Source organism: Thamnophis sirtalis, unplaced genomic scaffold (assembly GCF_051295495.1).
Source record: "Thamnophis sirtalis isolate CommonGarterSnake01/CBP01778 unplaced genomic scaffold, rThaSir2_p1.2 scaffold_3, whole genome shotgun sequence".
Classification (NCBI taxonomy): Eukaryota; Metazoa; Chordata; class Lepidosauria; order Squamata; family Natricidae; genus Thamnophis; species Thamnophis sirtalis.
In genome coordinates this window covers 176,105,842-176,126,485 of record NW_028261383.1, presented here as the reverse complement: position 1 = coordinate 176,126,485, position 20,644 = coordinate 176,105,842, and the positions used below count along the sequence as shown (strand labels likewise).

The following is a 20,644-nucleotide window of genomic DNA, read 5'->3' as shown; positions in this document are numbered from 1 at the left end:
CAATGCTTTTCAGACATGCTGGAATTACAGTTAGCAATAGCAGTTAGACTTCTATACCGCTTCATAGGGCTTTCAGCCTTCTCTAAGCGGTTTTCAGAGTCAGCATATCGCCCCCAACAACAATCCGGGTCCTCATTTTACCCACCTCGGAAGGATGGAAGGCTGAGTCAACCTTGAGCCGGTGAGATTAGAACAGCCGAACTGCAGAACTGCAGTCAGCTGAAGTAGCCTGCAGTGCTGCATTTAACCACTGCGCCACCTCGGCTCTTACGCGCCATACTGGAGAAGATTCCACCATCCACATTTAGGGGAAGCATTGTAAAGGAAACCATTCCTGGAAAATGCTCAGGGACTGTAAACGATTATTTGACTCTCCTGTTTTGCAGCTGGAAAACATTGGCAACTTTATTAAGGCTATCACAAGATACGGAGTGAAACCCCATGACACTTTCGAAGCAAATGATCTCTTTGAAAATACAAACTACACCCAGGTCCAATCAACCCTGATCGCTTTAGCTAGCATGGTAAGTTGTTTTTGGTCATTTTTTCTTCAGTGAACCCTACATGATAATATGAAAGTATTTCATAGTTATCACCCCAATAATCTAAAGCAATAGCAGTTAAGACTTATATACCGCTTCATAGGGCTTTCAGCCCCCTCTAAGCGGTTTACAGAGTCAGCATATCACCCCCAACAACAATCCGGCTCCTCATTTTACCCACCTCGGAAGGATGGAAGGCTGAGTCAACCTTGAGCCGGTGAGATTTGAACAGCCGAACTGCAGAACTGCAGTCAGCTGAAGTAGCCCTCAGTGCTGCATTTAACCACTGCGCCACCTCGGGTCCTAACATTGGATAACACAATCACCATATTGAAATGTGAGTGGAGGCCAAGACCTCAGATTACATTTAAAATGACAATCTCATAGCTCCATTTTTAGAAGAAAATACCTGTTTTACTGCCTCTGAACTACGATATCCCTTATTGGTCTATAAGTCTTCCATCAGAAGAGTTTTCTTGATGGACAGGGGGAACCATTTCCCCATATATTCAGTTAATTTCTCCTTTCCAGAATTTTACATGCTAGCAGTAAACCCTAAATTATAGAACTGTATAGAACTCTTTCTCTTTCCATATATGCTCAGCTTAATTTTTACACACGCCGAAGGAAGGTGCTGAGATTTCAGCTTGGACATCAGAGAGATGATATCTCAAGAAAATCATTTGCCGAGCTAAACACTTGAGTCCAGGGTTTTTGATCCAATGTGAATTGAAATAACTAAGACAATGTTTCTCAACCTTGGCTACTTGAAGATGTCTGGACTTCAACTCCCAGAATTCCCCAGCCAGCATTCGCTGGCTGGGGAATTCTGGGAGTTGAAGTCTGGACATCTTCAAGTTGACAAGGTTGAGAAACACTGTCCTAGACACTGAATTGTTTATACGCGAATGCTGGCTGGGGAATTCTGGGAGTTGAAGTCCAGACATCTTCAAGTAGCCAAGGTTGAGAAACACTGAACTAGGAGGTCCGGGGCAGGGGGAAACTTCCTGTTGCTCTCAACTCCGCTGCAAAACGGACCTGCCTCATTCTGGCAAAATACCTGAGAGAAACATCTGAAAGGGATTTCTGATTGTCACAACGCAGGCAAAGACAAAAGGCAACAGCGTGAATTTTGGAGTTAAATATGCCGAAAAACAACAGCGGAGATTCCTGCCCGAAAAACTGAAAGAAGGAAGGAACATCATTGGATTGCAGGTACGTGGTTCTGTTTCCCTAAGATGCAGATATTTATGCATCATTGTCTGTAGCAAACAGTTTAGGATACCTTGCTCTACCTTCAAAATTAGTCCCTTTGTGCAAATGTTTACTGTGGCCAAATACATAATTACGGTGGCACTTCCACACCAGTGCTTTCATCCTTCTGCCCAAACGCCCTGAAACAGTTTGAGATTGATTTGCAACGTTTCTCGCCACAGTCAGCCTCGAAGTACCAAGAGGTAGACAACACTTCCTCCAGTCATTTAATTGCAGAGGAGACAAAACGGTGTCTCTGCTATTCTTAGCTCATTACGTGCCTTAACTAATACAGCAAGATGCACCCATACGGATCAGCCAGGTGTGCATCAGGCAGAAAGAAAAAATGCTGATGAGAACCATGAACAAAACACCAACAATTGCAGCTGGGAGAGAAGCAATAGAAATTCCCTTTCTCCCACCTTACATTGCAGAAAATATGCTGTTAGAAGACCAATTTCTCCTCCAAAATAGACACATCTGGGAGAGGGGGAGACGGGGTCCGGGGGAGAGGAGGAGGAGGGGGCAAAATAAAACAACCCCAAGCAGCAGGAAGCATGCTTTGAGCCCACTGCTTAGGGAAGGAAACATAGTCAGATTCACCTGAGCTCTTTTCATCTGAGTTATTGTGTGCAGGGAATTAAAACAATTTACTGCGGAGTAAACTGGGATCAGTAGATTTTTTTTGTTGTGATGTGCACCGAAAATATAGGAGCAGTTGCTGTAAAGATATGCCTGCAAAGCTCTCAAGTCACTTCTGTTTAAGGGCCAAGTGAACACCAGAGGAATCTGCAGAATTGAAAGTGATTTTGTTGTGTAGGCTTTGAAATATGTTAACATTATAATGCATGCACAAAGGGAACGGGCTTGCCATGTGATTCTATTTTCATCATTCTGACTCCACCTGGGCCCCAGACTAGATGTCATTGATGCTATGCCAGCTCTGAAGCCTGGAGCTGGGAAGTGGCAAGAAGTTTCTGCCAACAGATTCAAAACAGACCACTGACAAAACTCTTGCAAGCTTCATCACTGGAAACCTATCAGTATTTTACACTGCAGCCAAACTACAAATGAACAGGCTCAACTGGTGGATAAGGATAGCAGCATAGGATATTCAATTCTGGAAAAAAATCCAGAAATGGTGCAAAGACTGTGGGTGAAGTACCCACAGTTCCATTTTATACCTGACTCATTAAAACTGGCACCTTGTCGTCTAAGTATTATATTTGCCAATGTGATTTTTGCCCATTTGTTCCAAAAAAAAATTATCTCTAGGAATCTCAGTGCTTTGAACTGAGTTTCCCTGCATTAAAATCACTGCCGAGTAGGTAAGGGAAACAGAAGACATGAAAAGGACCAGTTTTTCACTTGTGATTTACAGAGGCACCATAAAGCTGTCTTCACACGGAATGTTTTGTTACCAGCCATGGCTAAGTGATGTTGCATGATATATAAATCGCTGGGGAAAATGGGAGAAAAGGTCTAAGTGACAGAATGAAGAGGAAGCTTTTAACCCATGCAGCATGTGAACTAGAAACTTGGCAAAGAGAGAATGATGAGTCTAATTGTCAATACTGCATTCTTCTTAGATGGGCACCAACAAGTTTGCCAGCCAGCAAGGTATGACAGCATATGGCACACGTCGACACCTCTATGATCCAAAGTTGGGTACAGACCAACCTCTAGATCAGGCCACTATCAGTCTACAGATGGGAACCAACAAGGGGGCGAGCCAGGTAAGAAATCTGAATGGAAAGAAAATGGGTTACTGAGATGATTTTGATACTCTTACCTGTTCCACCCCCCCATTATTTCATTTCATTTATTGAATTTCTAGGCCGCCCAATCCCGAAGGACTCCGGGCGGCTTACAGAAATGAAAAATATTAAAAAAGAGTTAAAACAATAAGACACAACAAAATTAAGAAGAAGCACAACATGCACCCAATCAAAGGGGGGCTGGACCTCAATCCAGAGGTCAACAGCCCCAGGCCTGCCGGAAAAGCCAGGTTTTAATAGCTTTATGGCCATGAGAGTGGGGAGGGCCCGGATCTCTGCGGGTAGCTCATTCCATAGGGCCGGAGCGGCAACAGAGAAGGCCCTACTCCTAGGCGCAGCCAGCCGCCACTGTCCCGTTGAAGGCACCCGGAGAAGGCCCATCCTGTGCAATCTTATTGGTCTTAGGGCGGTATACGGCAGAAGACGGTCTCGCAGGTATCCGGGGCCCAGGCCATGTAGGGCTTTAAAGGTGATAACCAGCACCTTGATTCGTGCTCAGAGACCAATGGGAAGCCAGTGCAGCTCGCGGAGGATAGTTGTAGTATGGGTGTACCTTGGTACACCCAATATCGCTCGCGCGGCTGCATTCTGGACTAATTGTAGTCTCCAAACACTTTTCAGGGGCAGCCCCAAGTAGAGCGCATTATAGTAATCCAGTCTTGAGATGATGAGGGCGCGAGTGACTGTTTGAAGTGCCTCCCGGTCCAATTATTCCACTGGGACATCAACAATTTATTGACTAGTAGGATTACCACAACTGCTTGTACAATAGCAGATACACTGGTTCTGTCATAATGTAATCTCCATGTAGAAACAAAGGATACGCTCCTGTTTTGCAATTTCTGTGTGCGTCTGCATGCTTACTCAGATAATACTAGGCTCTTCGGATCGAAGACAAATAGGTACTTCAGGACACGTGAATCCTATTTACAACTCTTCAAGTTGTATGCAGCAACCACACAGCCACTTCAGTTGCTATGCTTTAAGAAGTCAGACGGTTGCTATGCTGAAGCCCCTTCATGCTCCAAAACCCATTTGCCTTTGACTCTGAAGTACGACACAGGTAGCCATATGTCTACGTGGCTGGGACGTTCCTAAAGGTTTCAGACATACACTGTCACTGTGTGAAACTAGGTAACTATATCTAGAACACTTATGTAGCTTGTGTTTAGGTCTCACAAAAAAAAAACCCTCTAAAATTCTTCCAAACACAAAGTTCCTGTTCTTGTTTGTACATCCGACATTTAATTTGGGAGCACACGATTCTTCGGATTTTGGTCTCTGAAAACGTGTGAGTTGAGGCTGGAGCAAGTTCAAGAGTCAACCACCATTATCTCACGATACTGTATATTTGGTGTAAACAGGTCATGGTTTGTTCTTTCCTCTAAGTGTAGAAATTAGGCACCTCAAATCTCTAGAGAGATTTTTATCTCTTATAAATCAAGATTAAAGAAATTGTTGAGGTATGATAGAAAGCCAATTGCTTCATTCTGAGATATATCAATTAGGAAATGAATATCTTACAAGGGAAAGAGTCAAATTGTTTTTTCTGCGGTGGCATATTTTCTTCAACACAAAGGTTTAGTAATCATGCTAAATACTAACTGGCAGGTATATGTGTGGGTTCCACAAAACCGCGTTCGACTAAACCACGTAGCTGACGTCATCAACAGGGCGACAACAGCACGGAGACAGAAGCACGCTGTAAATGCTAAACCTAAAATTAACCCCTAACCCTAACCCCCCTAAACCTAATCCTAAACTTAACCCTAAACCTAACCCTTAACCTAACCCTAAACCTAACCCTTACCTTAAGTTGAATCGGCTTGCTTTCAAAGCGCTATTTAAAGCACCCTTCTTTCTCCGCGTTGGCTGTTGTCGCCCTGTTGATGACGTCAGCGACGCGGTTTAATCGGGCGCGCTTTAGTCGAGCGCAGTTTTGACGGGTCACGATATGTGTGTGGTCAGTTATTCCAATCTTTTCACACTTTTCCAAGTAACTGCTTTTTACTTTTCTATTCTTCCCCCTTTTTTCCCTCTACTGCGCCCACCTCAGGCGGGCATGACAGCTCCTGGAACCAAGAGACAAATCTTCGAGCCCACCCTTGGCATGGAGCACTGCGACACCCAGAACATCTCCCTGCAAATGGGCAGCAACAAGGGAGCCTCACAGCAAGGCATGACTGTCTATGGGCTGCCGCGACAAGTCTACGACTCCAAGTATTGTCTCACGCCCACCTATGCTGCAATTGGAGATGATGAAGACCAATATAACCACAGCCATCATAACTTCTACAACTCTGAATAGCCAGGAGGAGCTGTGGGACAGATAATAAGAGACACCAGCACTGCAAGGAACTTCCTAAAAGATCCATCGTCATGTGGTTATTTTACCCTGGGAATTTAAGAAGATTCAGACAGTTCCCTAAATTGCTAACCAGCTCACTAAAGACTCCTTAATACATGCCAGAGCCAGGCGTCCCCCTCACTGAGTGTTAAAGCTTCACCTTGATCTCTTTCACGCTTTGACTTAGCAATTCCTGTCACTGCTTTTGAGCACTAATATGGCTCAAAACTCTCAGGATGAAAGAACAAATAATAAAACCAGTCGGTTGAGAGAAGTAGAAACGAAAGAATGAGTCCTCTTAACTTGGCTTCTCAACTGACAAAAAGCCCTGGCAGCTGTCAATCATTTCTCTCCGTGCCAGCTGCTGCTAACGTTTTGCAACAATGCAGAGGCAGGCAATGAAGGTACCTGTAAAATTGTTAGGTGCTGCAACAATTTTGTATTCATTAATGACGCAAATCGCTTCAGGGCAAGCTGTATTTTCTGATCGGCTTAGATATAAAATACCAAGTTCTCCATATGCTAACTTCCCATTGCTTCTGTTTCCTGAAACGCACAAAATTTGTGCAAGGGCAGTGGCAACCTGAGCCAGCCACTAACTTCTTGGAAAGCAAAAGCTTGTGGTGGAAAATGTGTATGGGGTGGAGAGTGATTTGCAGGAGCTGGTCACACCAGCCAAGCAACATGACTAGACTGGTGACACATATAAATATGTCTTTAAGATCAGTAGGTGGCCAATGTCAAAGTCATTTGGAAAGGATGGGTGCGAAAAGGGAGGTGCGAAGTTAAACCAAGCACCTCTGCAATTTCGGGGAGAAACTCTCTGGAAACTGAACAGACAGTTGCCCCAAGAATACAAAAACTTTCCTGCAAAACAACCCAACGCTTTTTAATTCTTTGTTCGGTCATATAACAAGCAGGTTCCTGCATAAACCTGGTTGTGTATTACATGGATAGGAACGTCTTGGCAATTTACAGCTGTTTCTTTGTATTTGCCTTACTTATTTTTCATTATTCAGCATGCCAGTACAGTATCCCTGATCTTATTTGTTCCATTCATTCCGATGTACGTATTTAATTTGCAGTAAATAATAGACGTTTGTGTATTTGCATGCAATCTAAAAATGTAAAGGCATGGGAAATTAGATAGGCTATACAGCAGTGTTTCTCAAGCTTGGTCACCTGAAGATGCGTGGACTTCAACTCCCAGAATCCCCCAGCCAGCAGAGCTGGCTGGGGGATTCTGGGAGTTGAAGTCCACGCATCTTCAGGTGGGCCAAGGTTGAGAAACACTGTTAATACAGGAACCAAGATTACTTTATAAAGCAGATTTATGTAAACAGTCATGTGCCTTGTACAAAGACAAATATCATCTACCACAAAGACAATACTGTGCAATTCAAGGTATAAGCCCAACAAGTATACATTTCACACAGAAGTAGGATTGATTGGTAGTTGACGTGCATCTAGCTGTGTCCTGCCTTTCTTTCAGGAACTCAAGGAAAGCATCCTTTCCTCCAATTTCTCCCAAGATAAAGTAGATTGTGAGATAGCCTGGACTAAGAAAGAGAAATTGGCTCAAAGTCGCCCAGGATGAGCTTTTCGGGGTGTCTCTACTCCAATACTTAGATAACATAACATCACACTGGGTCTCACTTTTTGCTGCCCGTGAATCTTTAATTATGCATATTAAAACACTTTTCTATTAAAAGATAAATTTTATTCAATTTATCATCTAATCCATGCACTTGTAGTTCAGGATTGGTGTGCCTGTCATCTATATGTATATTTAGTTGAGGAATGGCTGGCTTCACTATTTTTTTTCTATTGCCATGTCTGGTAATTATGTAGAACTAGAGGAATGTTTGCTTATTGTCCAAAACGGCATAAATATATACTACTGAAAAGCTAATAGTCAATGAAAGCACATTCCCTTTATCTTCCTAAAAATTCACATCTTCTTTGCAAGTGTTCTGCATGCTGAACAGCTAAAGGCATACTTCTCTTAAAACAAAAACATATAAAAAGGTATGTTTCATTGCAATGTTCTACTAAACTTTACTTCATGTCACTGTAGCACAATAAAAAGAGAAAAGGGGGCTTTTAAAATATGATTTTAAATGCAATTTAACACTTCTGGCGTGTCTATTTAAAAACAAAATGAAGATGTCACCATAACCCTTCCTATTACAACATGTCAGATCATTTACCAGTATCCACGTTCTCTAAACAGAAGTCTTTTGTAACCCTTAGATCTAAGATATTTCAAGAGAAGACAACCACACAGAACTTAATTATTCCATGAAACCTCTATCAGCTAAGCCATTTGTTTGAATTTTTATATAAGCATTTCTTATCTAATGGAAGCAGTCAGCACTGCAAAATGTGCCAAAAGCAAAAGGCATTTCATTCATTACTCTTAGCATGAGATGTGAAGCTACATGATCATGAATGCATTCTTTAAATTGCAATATAATCCACAGTATGAAAAAGACTTTCAGCAAATGAGTCATCATTAAAAGTTTTCGGTGACACTAAAGATAAAATCTCAATATAGAGGACAGTCTCTGCTCACTTGAATATTTCTGCAGGAAGGAACTATCAAGATACAGCAGGTCTGTAGGCAAGATTGGGAAATGTAATGTTTTGTATCTGTGACTCTCTCTTGATCTGGAAAATAGCAATAGCAGCCATCACTGTATTGTTGCCAAAATCATTACTGATGTATACACATAGCTACCAAGAGTCAATTTTGCATATTTGGAATTGGATTATATTCTAATGAAACACAGGCTCAAAAGTGAAATATTTCAGTTTTTAACACTTTGTTGTAGCAAGTCTGCTCAGTGAATTTTCAAATAAATTATCCCCAAATCAATTGATTTTCACATAACCTCATGGACAGAATTGCAGATAAGAGCCTATTTAGTGTGCCCCCTCATTGCTGATATTCAATTCAAAGCTATGCTGGCTGGGGGATTCTGGGAGCTGAAGTCCACAGGACTTCAAGTCGCCAAGGTTGAGAAACACTGTCCTAGAAGTAGAAAAGAGATTTTAGGCTTACCTATTTTTTTTAATTGGAAAAGCAAATTAACAAGGATGTCAGCCGCATATATCTTCTATCTGTTCCAGATCTGCTTCTGTGCTATTTACGGGGTTAGGTGTCAAACTTGCAGCCTGAGGGCCGGATGGGTCACAGGCTGGCTCCACCCTCACCCAGTTTAGTGAAGGGGGGGGGGAAGTCCCAATACATCATGTGACGCTGCCATGACTCTGCAAGTTTGATCCCTTGGGCTATAGTAATGGAAGGATACACTTTGTTCAAAAGAAACTCAGCAAGATTAATTATCACATTAAACATAAAGAATGACTACACCAATATGGACGTTTGTGACACTCTGGTTGAAAACTGAAAGAATTTAGATGAATATAAAGGGGAAAAGAATCAAAGAATTATTTTGCTTGATTAGGCACCCTGCAAAACTGACAAGTGTTCAAAAGCTCTAGGATATTTGGTCTAAAGAGAAGAAAGCTAGTGGGAGACATAAAAGTCTTCCAAGACTTGGAAATGGGCTGTCACAGGAAAGAAAGTATAGAGGTATTCTCTGTATTGCCTGAGAATGGGTGAAGGTTTTATAGAGAAAGCACCAAATTTGAAATAAGGAGCAATTTCCTGACAATAAAAGCTGTTAATGCCAAGGTGGCGCAGTGGTTAAATGCAGCACTGCAGGCTACTGCTAGATCAGCAGGTCAGCGGTTCAAATCCCACCGGCTCAGGGTTGACTCAGCCTTCCATCCTTCCGAGGTGGGTAAAATGAGGACCCAGATTGTTGGGGGCGATATGCTGACTCTCTGTAAACCGCTTAGAGAGGGCTGAAAGCCCTATGAAGCGGTATATAAGTCTACTGCTATTGCTATTGCTATTAATGGAAATCCTCCTTCCTGAAGGGTCTTCCATTTCTGCAGATTTTCAACAACCATTTACCTAGGATTATCTGGTGATTCCTGCTCTAGGAAGGGGGCTGAATAGAAGACCTTTAAGTTCCTTCCAACCTATCCGTTTATAATACAATAAAAAATAGGAAAAGCTGTATCCAAAAAACAACAAAAAAAGCATCTTACAAGTTATAGCACCATAACAACACACCGAGCCTCTTCTTTTACTACATGAACTTTTGAAAAAGAAAAATATTCAAGATCCCTTGCAGATTATTTTTTTTAAAAAAAGGAATGGGCTTTTGCTTCTTCAAACATTATTATGTATAAAGAGCTTGGGAGTTGTTGTCTGCAGAGCATAGAATTAGTTCAGTTTTAGAAGATACAAACCTTGATGCCATAGTGGTTTTAACTTGAAAAAATAACTGCAGTCTCTGAATTCCAATGCTGAAGAAGATAAACTGGAATAGGTCAAAATAGCTTCTCTTCCTTGTACAGTGGATTCAGAAAGTATTCAGACCTCCTCCACTCTTGCCATTTTTGTTGGGCTGCAGCCCGACAGATGTTGAAATTAACATAACAGGAAAAACAGAAACTTTAGAAATGTCTGTAAAATTATTAAAAAGAAAAAAAAAACTGAAATATTACAGTGGCATAAGTATTCAAACCCTTTCAACGCGACTTGAAATTTAGCTCAGGTGCCTCCCATTTCTCTTGATTATTGCTGACGTGTTTCTACACCTGTGGTAGATTAAACTGATTGGCCGTTATTTGGAAAGATAACACACCTCTCCCTAGAACAGTGTTTCTCAACCTTGGAGACTTGAAGTCCTATGGACTTCAACTCCCAGAATCCCCCAGCCAGCATAGCTGGCTGGGGGAATTCTGGGAGTTGAAGTCCACAGGACTTCAAGTCTCCAAGGTTGAGAAACACTGCCCTAGAAGACCTCACAGCTGACAAAGCAGTGTAGCAGAGCAAAAGCCAGATGATGAAAGGAACGGCCTTTAGAGCTCAGAGGCAGGATTATTGCAAGGCACAGATCTGGGGAAGGCTTCAACAAAGTTTCTGCTGCACTGAAGGATCCTAAGCACAGTGGCCTCCATAATTCTCAAGTGGAAGAAGTTTGGCATAACCAGGACTGTCCCAAGACTGAGCAATTGGGGGAGAAGGGGCTTAGTAAGAGAGGTGATGACCAAGAACCCAATTGTCACTCTATGCTCCAAAGATCCTGTGTGGAGATGGGACAGAGTTCCGGAAGGGCAACCATCACTACAGCCCTCCACCAATCTGAGGGGCGAGACAGAAGCTTCTCCTCGGTGCAAAACTGCATAAAAGCCTGCTTGGAGTTTGCAAAAAAGCATCCGAAGGACTCTCAGATTGAAACAAGATTCTCTGATGTGATGAAACCAAGATTGAATTATTTGGCCTCAATTCTAAACATTATGTCTGGAGGAAACCAGGCACTGCTCATCCACCTGCCCAATATCATCCCAATAGTGAAGCGTGGTAGTGTCGGCATCATGCTGTGGGAGTGCTTTTCAGCAGCATGGACTGGGAGACTGGTCAGGGTTGAGGGAAAGCTGAATGCAGCAAAGCATAGGGATATCAATAAAAACCTGTTCCATAGCGCTCAGGATCTGACTTTCCAACATGACACAATCCTAAGCACACACCACACAGGAATGGCTTAGAGACAACTCTGTGAATGTCCTAGAGTGGCCCAGCCAGAGACCTGACTGGAACCCTATTGAGCATCTCTGGAGGGACCTGAAAATAGCTGTTCACCAATGGTCACCATCCAACCTGACTAAGCTTGAGGGGATTTGCAAGGTAGAATGTAGAAAATCCCCCAATCCAGGTGTGCAAAGCTTGTCGTGTCATACCCAAAAAGACTGGAGGCTGTAATTGCTGCCAAAGTACTGAGTGATGGGTCTGAATACTTATGCCAACGTGATATTTAAATTTACAGACATTTCTAAAATTGTTTTCATTTTGTTGTTATGGGGTACGGAGTGTAGATTAACGAGGAAAAATGAATCTCAACAACTGCAGAATCAGGGTGCAGCATAACAAAATTGAAAAAGTGAAGGGAGTCTGAACACTTTCTGAATGCACTGTATGCAAGATTCAGACTCAAGCCACAGTCTATCCTCCCATATGCATGGACACATTCATTCTTAAAGTCATAAAAATGTTTACTAGGATTCATGTATTGGGGGGGGGGGAGAAGCAATTGAGTGAAATGTTCTGAGCAGAATGCATATTCGTTCCATACATAGCATTAGGGTAAAAGTAAAATGGTCAAATAAATATCTCTACCAAAGGAATTAAAAATTGCCCTACGTATATTGCACCAAAATGTTTTTAAGGCGACGGCATCATTTCTCAGTGAGTCACGCAGGTTTACTTCTCTGAATTATACTTTATTACATAACACAGTTCTCAAAATCCCATGCCCAATGCCACACAAGAGCCCTGCAAACAGCTTTTTCTGAAACACAGGCAAAGCACCGTCATTCTAACTGGAGACAAGTTGTTGAGAAAAAGGTTGACTTCATGATCATTGTTCCAACAGATAAATATAAAGCTTGTATCATGGGACCAAGATGGGGCTATTTTTTCTTACATTCCATATATTCTTGCTGACTATACCTCGCTATTTAACACGGAATTCAATCCCAAGAACCATCACAGTATGGAAGAGAGGCTTGTGTGGAGGCCCTTCTCTATAAGACCGAAATAAATTAACAAAAATGGAACAGCAGCATCTGATGCACTGAACCTCGTATTTCAATCTTGAGAGAAAAAAATTCCCAGCATCAACCTGAATAAGAGTTGATCTTTCCCACACTTGCAAGTCTTTTTCTGGCAGTCTTTAGTCTTTATCCTCCACAATATTCATATAAAAAGATAGGTTACTGAATAGAAGAAAAGAGCACAAACCACCATTTCATAGTCACTCCAGCTGTCTCTCCCTTGCATTGTGAAACAAATACCCCCACCCTTGAATAAAGAAACATTAACTTCCAACAAGTTCCTTTTACGTTGTTATTGATTGGCTGCCTCACAAGCATCTATCCAATCACTGTAAACATCCACTGGTTCCGAAAGATCTTTAAGGTCAAAAGTCAAGGATAATAATAATATACTGTCTTCTAACTAGAAAAAACATCTAAACACAGAATGAATATGCAAAGCCAATATTTCTACTAGGATTGTACAGATACCATGGAGCAAAGGAAAGTATCCAATTTTGCTTAATAGGATCTTGATCAGGGTTAATTTACAGTAAACTCTCAGTTTAATGTGCCTCAATGTATTTAGATATCCCAGAGAACTTTTTTGTTCACCCTCTCCACCATCACTTAATGAATTAATATCCATTAATTTGAGGCTGTAATGGCTCAAACAAGAGTTTATTGTAAATGTTACCATTTATGCCAGTTACATATCTTGATGCAAGTGGATTTAATTTGTATTTAATACACAATCCTCATCTTGAATGCTTTTATTAAATTGACGCTTTATTATAGGTAAAATCCAAGCATATTTTCCTTAACTGTAAAAAGCAGCTAGGACAGAATAGGACAATTATTTGATACTTGAAACAAAGGATACAAGTGATAGGGGTCTGAAATTCTTCCAGACATACAGTACAGGATATCACTCCAGTATTCCGAGGTCTTTCCCTGGAACACAGAATCGTAACTGCAATTAAATATTACATCAGTATAAATCAGTCCACTAGAATTCTGATTGCAAAATACAGTGCAAATAGGTCTTAAGTGTTAGATATAAAAGCATAACAAATAAAAATGCTATATATTAATGCTAACTGGATTACTATTAACAGTCCAAACTTTCTCGATTTCACAACTGCCCTACTTAGAAAAATAAATCTTTCTATGTTTTCGTTTCCAAAATCTTTCCTTCTGGATATCTATAGCCCCAACAGCTGCATCATATCCAATTTCGCTTGCCATCAAACAGGGAAGCTGCGTTCCCCCGTCACTTATATAAACAGCTTACATTTTAACATCACAGGATTTCTCATGGTTACAAAAAGGACATGTGAATTGGGTCTCAAGTGTTCCTGTCATCTTCTTCTTGGGTGGAGGCTTCCGCTTTGACTTCCTACGACCCATTTTTGCCTGCAGCAAAGAGAAACAAAAGATTAAGGAGGACTTGGGGGGGGGGAGAAGTGGGGGGAAATTCATAAAAAAATTATTATCTAATCCCAATATTTGTAAAGATTAAAGATGCAAATCTTAGTAAAAAAAGTTCCATACAGTTTGTTACTGGATAATTGTTAAGATTCATCATTTGGAACTTAGAGAGAAGAAAAGATACATCACCAAAGATGGGCCCTAGTAGAATTCCCTGTGACCATTATAAACTGAAAGCAATTTCCTGCTACTCTGAAGCAGGTGGTGACTCTCTATTGTCTGATCTAAAGTAGACCTAAAATTTAGGTTATATGTTGTTGCTATTAACAATGTTGTAACAACTGTGATATTATAGTGATGCTGCATATGAGCAATGAGATATGCTAGGTTTATTGTAAATGTTACCATTTATGCCAATTACATATCTTGGTCGGTTTTTTTATTTTTATTTTTATTTTTATACACATAAGCACATCAACAGAACACATAAACACATTAACAAAAATAACCACATAACTTAAAAACATAGGAACAATAAGTTCCATCGTCCAAGTCCATACAGCAGTTCCGAATCAGTTTCTTTGCAGTTAGTGTTTTCCCTTCTATACATTTCTATCTTGCGTTCGTAATCTCGTTACTCGTTATCCATTTTTATGTACATTTCTTTCTTTATACTTAGCTACTTATGATCAAGTATTATTTACCTATATTGTGCTTTATATTTTTACTGTCATCTATTCTCTTACATGCAGTTATAGGTATACATTCACATAGTTATTCTTTTTCTTTGCCACTCTTATATTATTATTATTCCATTTAAAAGGGTATAAGGTATAATTTGGAATGTATTATTTACCATCCTTCGCACCTGCTATGACACCACCTTATTTTCTCTTTTTCTTTTCTCCCTCCCTTCCTTCCTTCCTCCTTTCCTTCCCCTTCTTCCTTCCCTTACTTCTCCCCTACTTCTGCCCTCTTTCTTCTCCTTCCTGAGCCGAGGTGGCGCAGTGGTTAAATGCAGCACTGCAGGCTACTGCTAGATCAGCAGTTCAGCGGTTCAAATCCCACCGGCTCAGGGTTGACTCAGCCTTCCATCCTTCCGAGGTGGGTAAAATGAGGACCCAGATTGTTGGGGGCAATATGCTGACTCTCTGTAAACCGCTTAGAGAGGGCTGAAAGCCCTATGAAGCGGTATATAAGTCTAACTGCTATTGCTTCCTACCCTTTCTCCTTCTCTTTTTCTCTCTTCCTCCCTCCTCTCCTTCTATCTCTCCCTCCCACCCACCTCTCCTTACCTTTCTTCTTCCCCAACCTCTCCTCCACATCTCACCTTATTTTCTTTCTTTTCTTTTCTCCCTCCCTTCCTTCTCTACTTCCTTCCTTCCTCCTCTCCTTCCCCTTCTTCCTTCCCTTATTCTCCCCTACTTCTACCCACTTTCTTCTCCTTCCTACCCTTTTTCCTTCTCTTTTCTCTCTTCTTCCCTCCTTCTCTTTCTCTCCCTTCCACCCACCTCTCCTTCCCTCTTTCTTCTTCCCCTACCTCTCCTCCACATCTCACCTTATTTTCTCTTTCTTTTTTCTCCCTCCCTTCCTCCTCTCCTTCCTTCCTTCCTCTCCTTCCCCTTCTTCCCTTACTTCTCCCCTACTCCTACCCTCTTTCTTCTCCTTCCTACCCTTTCTCCTTCTCTTTTTCTCTCTTCCTCCCTCCTCTCCTTCTCTTTCTCTCCCTTCCACCCACCTCTCCTTGCCTCTTTCTTCTTCCCCTACCTCTTTTCCACACCTCACCTTATTTTCTCTTTTCTTTTCTCCCTCCCGTCTCATATCTTGTTGCAAGTGGATTTAATTTGTATTTAATACACAATCCTCATCTTGAATTTTTTTTTTATTAAATTGAAGTCTTATTATAGGTAAAATCCAAGCATATTTTCCTTAACTATTGTATACTGCTTTGGTAAGCTGCTTAGACCAGCGTTTCTCAACCTTGGCAACTTGAAGATGTCTGGACTTCAAGTCCCAGAATTCCCCAGCCAGCATTCGCTGGCTGGGGAATTCTGGGACTTGAAGTCCAGACATCTTCAAGTTGCCAAGGTTGAGAAACGCTGGCTTAGACTATTTTAAAAACTTCACAGTGACATATAAAAGCAAACGAAAGGCTCCGCCCAGCGAATAGTCCTAAACAATACAAAATATAAAACTGACTCTTTAGGTACCAATCCCTGCGATTTTTTGGAGAACTATTTTCAGGTTATTTCGTTGGTCCTAAAAAATAACCCACTCCTCCGTGAAGGCTTGTGTAAAAGGCTTCTTCTCCAAACCAAACAATCTGAAAACAGCCTGGGCCTCCTCCGTAATCGAGAGGCCCGCCTGAACACGGAGCATCGGATACGGAGATGTACGGCGGTTCTCGCAGCATCCCTGCCGCCATACATGCCCGGCACATGGTGAGGCGATATCCTAAAGCGGAGGAGGAGCAAAGCCCAGAGGACGGAAGGCCACACGAAGCTCTTCGAAATACTTTTGCCTCATAAAAAGCGTTTAGGAAGCTGGGAAGCCCAGGAATTTTGGGGGGCGGGGGGGAGGGTCAGCAGCAAGAGGCCTAGTGAACCGGCGCCGAAGGTTAGCCACGCCGCCGCCGCGGCCCCCGAGTCCTTTAGCAACGGACGGACGGAGAAGGAGAAGAAGGGCTACCTTTCTTTCCCCGCTCGCGACCCTTTCCTTCTTCCAAGGCCAATCCCGGCTGTCACCTCCGACCTGGTCGGAGAGCTCCCTCAAGGCCGCGTTTCCAACGGAGACCAGCACTTCCGGCGTTGAAGGCCGGAAGCGGATTTATTCGTCGGCCGTTCTTGCCACAGTAGAGAAAGAGAGAGAGAGAGAGAGAACAGAAAAAATGTAGAAGCATGATAGTATACGCACTTCCGGGTCCCGAAAAAAGGGTTTGGCGTTGCTCTGGCGCGCTTGCAAAAACGGTGGTGATAATAAGCGTGTTTTTTGCTAATGCCAGCAGTGCGGACTTGGCGTTGCAGTGCAATCAATGCAGCGTGCAAAGCAGGTGCACGCCAAGGCATGTCCATTACCATACTGTGGACCAATTGAAGCTTCTGTATGGTCTTTTAAGAGCAGTCCCATGTAAAGCACATTGCAGTCAATGCAATTATTGAGTGCAATGTGCTTTCCATGGGACTGCTCTTAAAGACTGTGCACGTTGCAGTCAAAGCTGTACGGTGACTAGGGATCCTATGAAGGGCCCTCCAATCTAGGAAAAGGGCGCACTTGGAGTTGTGCAGAGCTTTCCCGACCACAGCTATTACTTCATATGGCATAACAGAATATTTATTTTTATTTATTTATTAGACTTATATACCGCTTCATAGAGCTTTCAGCCCTCTCTAAGCGGTTTACAGAGTCAGCATATCGCCCCCACAGTCTGGGTCCTCATTTCACCCACCTCGGAAGGATGGAAGGCTGAGTCAACCTTGAGCTGGTGAGATTTGAACCGCTGAACTGCAGATAAGTCATCTGAAATGGCCTGCAGTACTGCGAATGCTGGCTGGGGAATTCTGGGAGTTGAAGTCCAGACATCTTCAAGTTGCCAAGGTTGAGAAACACTGTGCTAGTCGTTCCCGACTCTAGGGGGAGCCAATGGAACAGCTTGTCTTCAGAAGTTGTGGGTGCTTCATCCCTGGAGGTTTTGAAGAAGAGACAGTCACCTATCTGAAATGGTATAGGTTCTCCTGCTTGAACAGGGGGCTGGACTAGAAGACCTCCAAGGTCCCTTCCAGCTCTATTCTATTCTAATCTAGATTTCTAAAATGAATACATATTATGTACCCACAATTAAAAGGATATCATAACATTAAAAACGAGGCAGTAATAGAGGAAAACAAGGGAAGGAAAAGTTACTCTTTTTTTCAGCTGATTCCTATTTTGAAGAACTACCGCCTGTAATCACGGAGAAGCAAGTTATGAAGGTCCCATGACATTCTGTTCATCTGTTCTTACTTTGCATAGGACACTCGTTCTTGTCAATATGTGCTGATGTCAGGAGGTGTTGTTCAGAGAGGCTGAGAGGTTAATCCGCCACTTGTTTGCCATTGTGAATCACATGAATTCAGGACTGCTGACCAAAGAGCTCTTCCAGATGTTGGGTTGCAAATCAGCTGAAACATCACAACTGATGTTGGACAATGTTTTTATGTGATTCATTTCTGCTGTATAAATAATTCTAAATTGTATATTATAGGAGATGGAGAGAAGGGGGCGTAGGGGAGAGAGAAAGTGACACCCTATAGTTCCCTTTGCAAGATTTGGAAGTGAACTATAGGTGGATGCAAATATAAAATAACAGGAAGAAGCTGAGTTCAATGCAGAGGTGTTATTAACTTCTTTTTTTTAATTTCCTTTGTCTCAATATATTTTAGACTGTGTTTTGTTAAAAATCTACACCGTGTACGGGCTCTGGGAAGTCGGGGGGGGGGGGGAAGGGGAGGTGGGGTGTTAGGGGGGAGGGGGGATATATAGTATGTGCTAGATTTTTAAGTAACGTGACGGCACTTGTATACTGTTTTCTTTAATTTTTCTGTAAAAATAGGATAAGTTAAGTACATTGACATATAGTGGAAATACACCAAGGGGAGGAGGAGTGGGATAGAAGAAAGAGAGGGGATGGAGAGAGGATGGGAGGGAGGGTGAGAAGGAAGGGAGGGGAGTGGACTGGGAGAGAGGAGTGATAGAGGGGGAGGGGAAGTAGGGTAGAGGGGGATGATGGAGGGAAGAAGGAAAGTTGGAGGGGGGCGGTAAGAAAGGGTGTATGGAGGGTCGAAGAGGCACATTGGGTTTCTATTTTGGGGGGTATTATCGACAAGAGGAATGGCTGTGTTTATTGTTTAATGTTATATGGCCCCGGTTATGCACAGTATATATGTGACTGTACGAAAACGAAATGGAAAATAAAAACACATTTACAACAACAAATATAAAATAACCTTGAACACATATTGCCAGTGATTACTAGTGGCATATTACTATCTACATTTCTAGAAGTCTATTTTTTAAAAAAAGGATAAACAGTAGTGCGATAGCAGCCGAGTTGATCCTTGTAATAAAAATATTGTTCCGTGCTTTTATGCCAAGTCATGTTTGCAAACAGATGCAGGAGATCATTTTCTTATCCAAGGAGGGTCAGTAGCAAAATGATGAAGTTAGCACTTAAAGTTAGCATTGTGTCATTAGTTTTCTCAGCAAGATACTTAACGTGCACTTTGTTTTTACCTTGTGGGGGGAAAAAAAACATTTCTGTTGTATCCAGTGTTATTTCAAATTAACACCTCAAGCATGTGAGTTATGGGAGGAAAAAAATAAGCCGGTACATATTTTGATAATTGAAAATCCTTTTCTGTGGCAGCAAATGGCGGAATGTAAGATCTCCAGAACCAATATAGTTGCTAAGGAAAAGAATTTGCTGGATCCTGGTCATCCCTGAAATGAGATTCTAGACTGCCTGAGTCCATCAATTGTTCCAGCCCCAACAGCTCCAGAAGAAATATTCCCAAGCCCATCAGAAAGAGTGGAATGACAACAGTAGTTTAGTTAGTTTAGTTTAGTTTAGTTTATTTGTCTTGTATGCTGCCCACTCCCGAAGGACTCCGGGCGGCTCACAATAGACAAGGGAAGGGGGATAAATAGACAAAGACAACACTTAAAAAATGCAACATTCACAATTTCCGTGGGGCTGGATGTTTCACAAGCCCCTCGGCCTGCTGGAGCAGCCAGGACTTGGTGGCTTTGCGGAAGGCCGGGAGGGTCGTAAGGGTCCGGATCTCCACGGGGAGGTCATTCCAGAGGGCTGGAGCTGCGACAGAGAAGGCTCTCCCCCGGGGAGTCGCCAGCCGACATTGGCTGGCAGATGGGATCCGGAGGAGACCTAACCTGTGAGATCTAATCGGTCTGAGGGAGGTAATCGGCAGGAGGCGGTCTCTCAGTAGTATGGCTGCAGGAGGCAAGCAAGCTATCTATGGTAGCTACTGCCACTAGGGTCATAAATTGATATAATATATAAATTGGTTAAATAAATAAGGTACAGCGCCCCTGTGGGAGCCATAGTGGAACTGGCCCAAGAAGCAGAGAGCCATGTGGATGAATGTGGGGGCATGAGTGTGTGTGTGTTGTGGACCTATAGTGAGCCAAGAGGCCACCTGCAAGTTGCTCAGCAGCAGGTTGGCCCCAGCATAGAGTTGAAAAGGGTAGATCCTCCACAAACACGTAGCAACCCAATAGCAATAGCAGTTAGACTTATATACCGCTTCATAGGGCTTTCAGCCCTCTCTAAGCGGTTTACAGAGTCAGCATATCGCCCCCAACAACAATCCGGGTCCTCATTTTACCCACCTCGGAAGGATGGAAGGCTGAGTCAACCTTTGAGCCGGTGAGATTTGAACAGCCGAACTGCAGAACTAGCAGTCAGCTGAAGTAGCCTGCGGTGCTGCATTTAACCACTGCGCCACCTCGGCTCCTAAGCCAACTCAGAACTGGAATGTGAACAGATAATGGATGAGTCCAAATAGAGGAATATTGATTTTTTTTTTTTAGGGCAGCAGTGGTATGTTTTGACATTTAAACCGCAC

General features: G+C 42.4%; 2 protein-coding genes across 4 annotated transcripts in view; one reads left to right on the top strand and one right to left on the bottom strand.

Moving 5' to 3' along the window:
• The window catches only part of CNN1 (calponin 1), a 37,156-nt gene extending 28,357 nt beyond the window's left edge, over positions 1-8,799 (top strand). For both annotated transcript variants that reach the window (XM_087711047.1, XM_087711049.1), the window contains exons 4-7: positions 387-524; positions 1,647-1,757; positions 3,386-3,532; positions 5,631-8,799. In XM_087711047.1, the coding sequence (XP_087567173.1) occupies positions 387-524; positions 1,647-1,757; positions 3,386-3,532; positions 5,631-5,882 (648 nt within the window). In that variant the 3' untranslated portion in view covers positions 5,883-8,799. The remainder of the gene's footprint in view (positions 1-386; positions 525-1,646; positions 1,758-3,385; positions 3,533-5,630) is intronic.
• A 3,461-nt stretch (positions 8,800-12,260) lies between these two features.
• Positions 12,261-16,850, bottom strand: ELOF1 (elongation factor 1). 2 transcript variants are annotated; one of them, XM_087711045.1, is made up of 4 exons: positions 16,713-16,850; positions 13,888-14,009; positions 13,477-13,547; positions 12,261-12,971 (listed from the first exon to the last, which is right to left on the bottom strand). In XM_087711045.1, exons 2-4 carry the CDS (start codon positions 14,001-14,003, stop codon positions 12,907-12,909), a joined length of 252 nt encoding a protein of 83 aa, XP_087567171.1. In that variant the 5' UTR covers positions 14,004-14,009; positions 16,713-16,850; the 3' UTR covers positions 12,261-12,906. The 2 variants fall into 2 exon arrangements, with proteins under 2 accessions (XP_087567171.1, XP_087567172.1); XM_087711046.1 differs by lacking the exon at positions 16,713-16,850 and adding an exon at positions 16,224-16,372.
• Between the last annotated feature and the right edge of the window lie 3,794 nt (positions 16,851-20,644).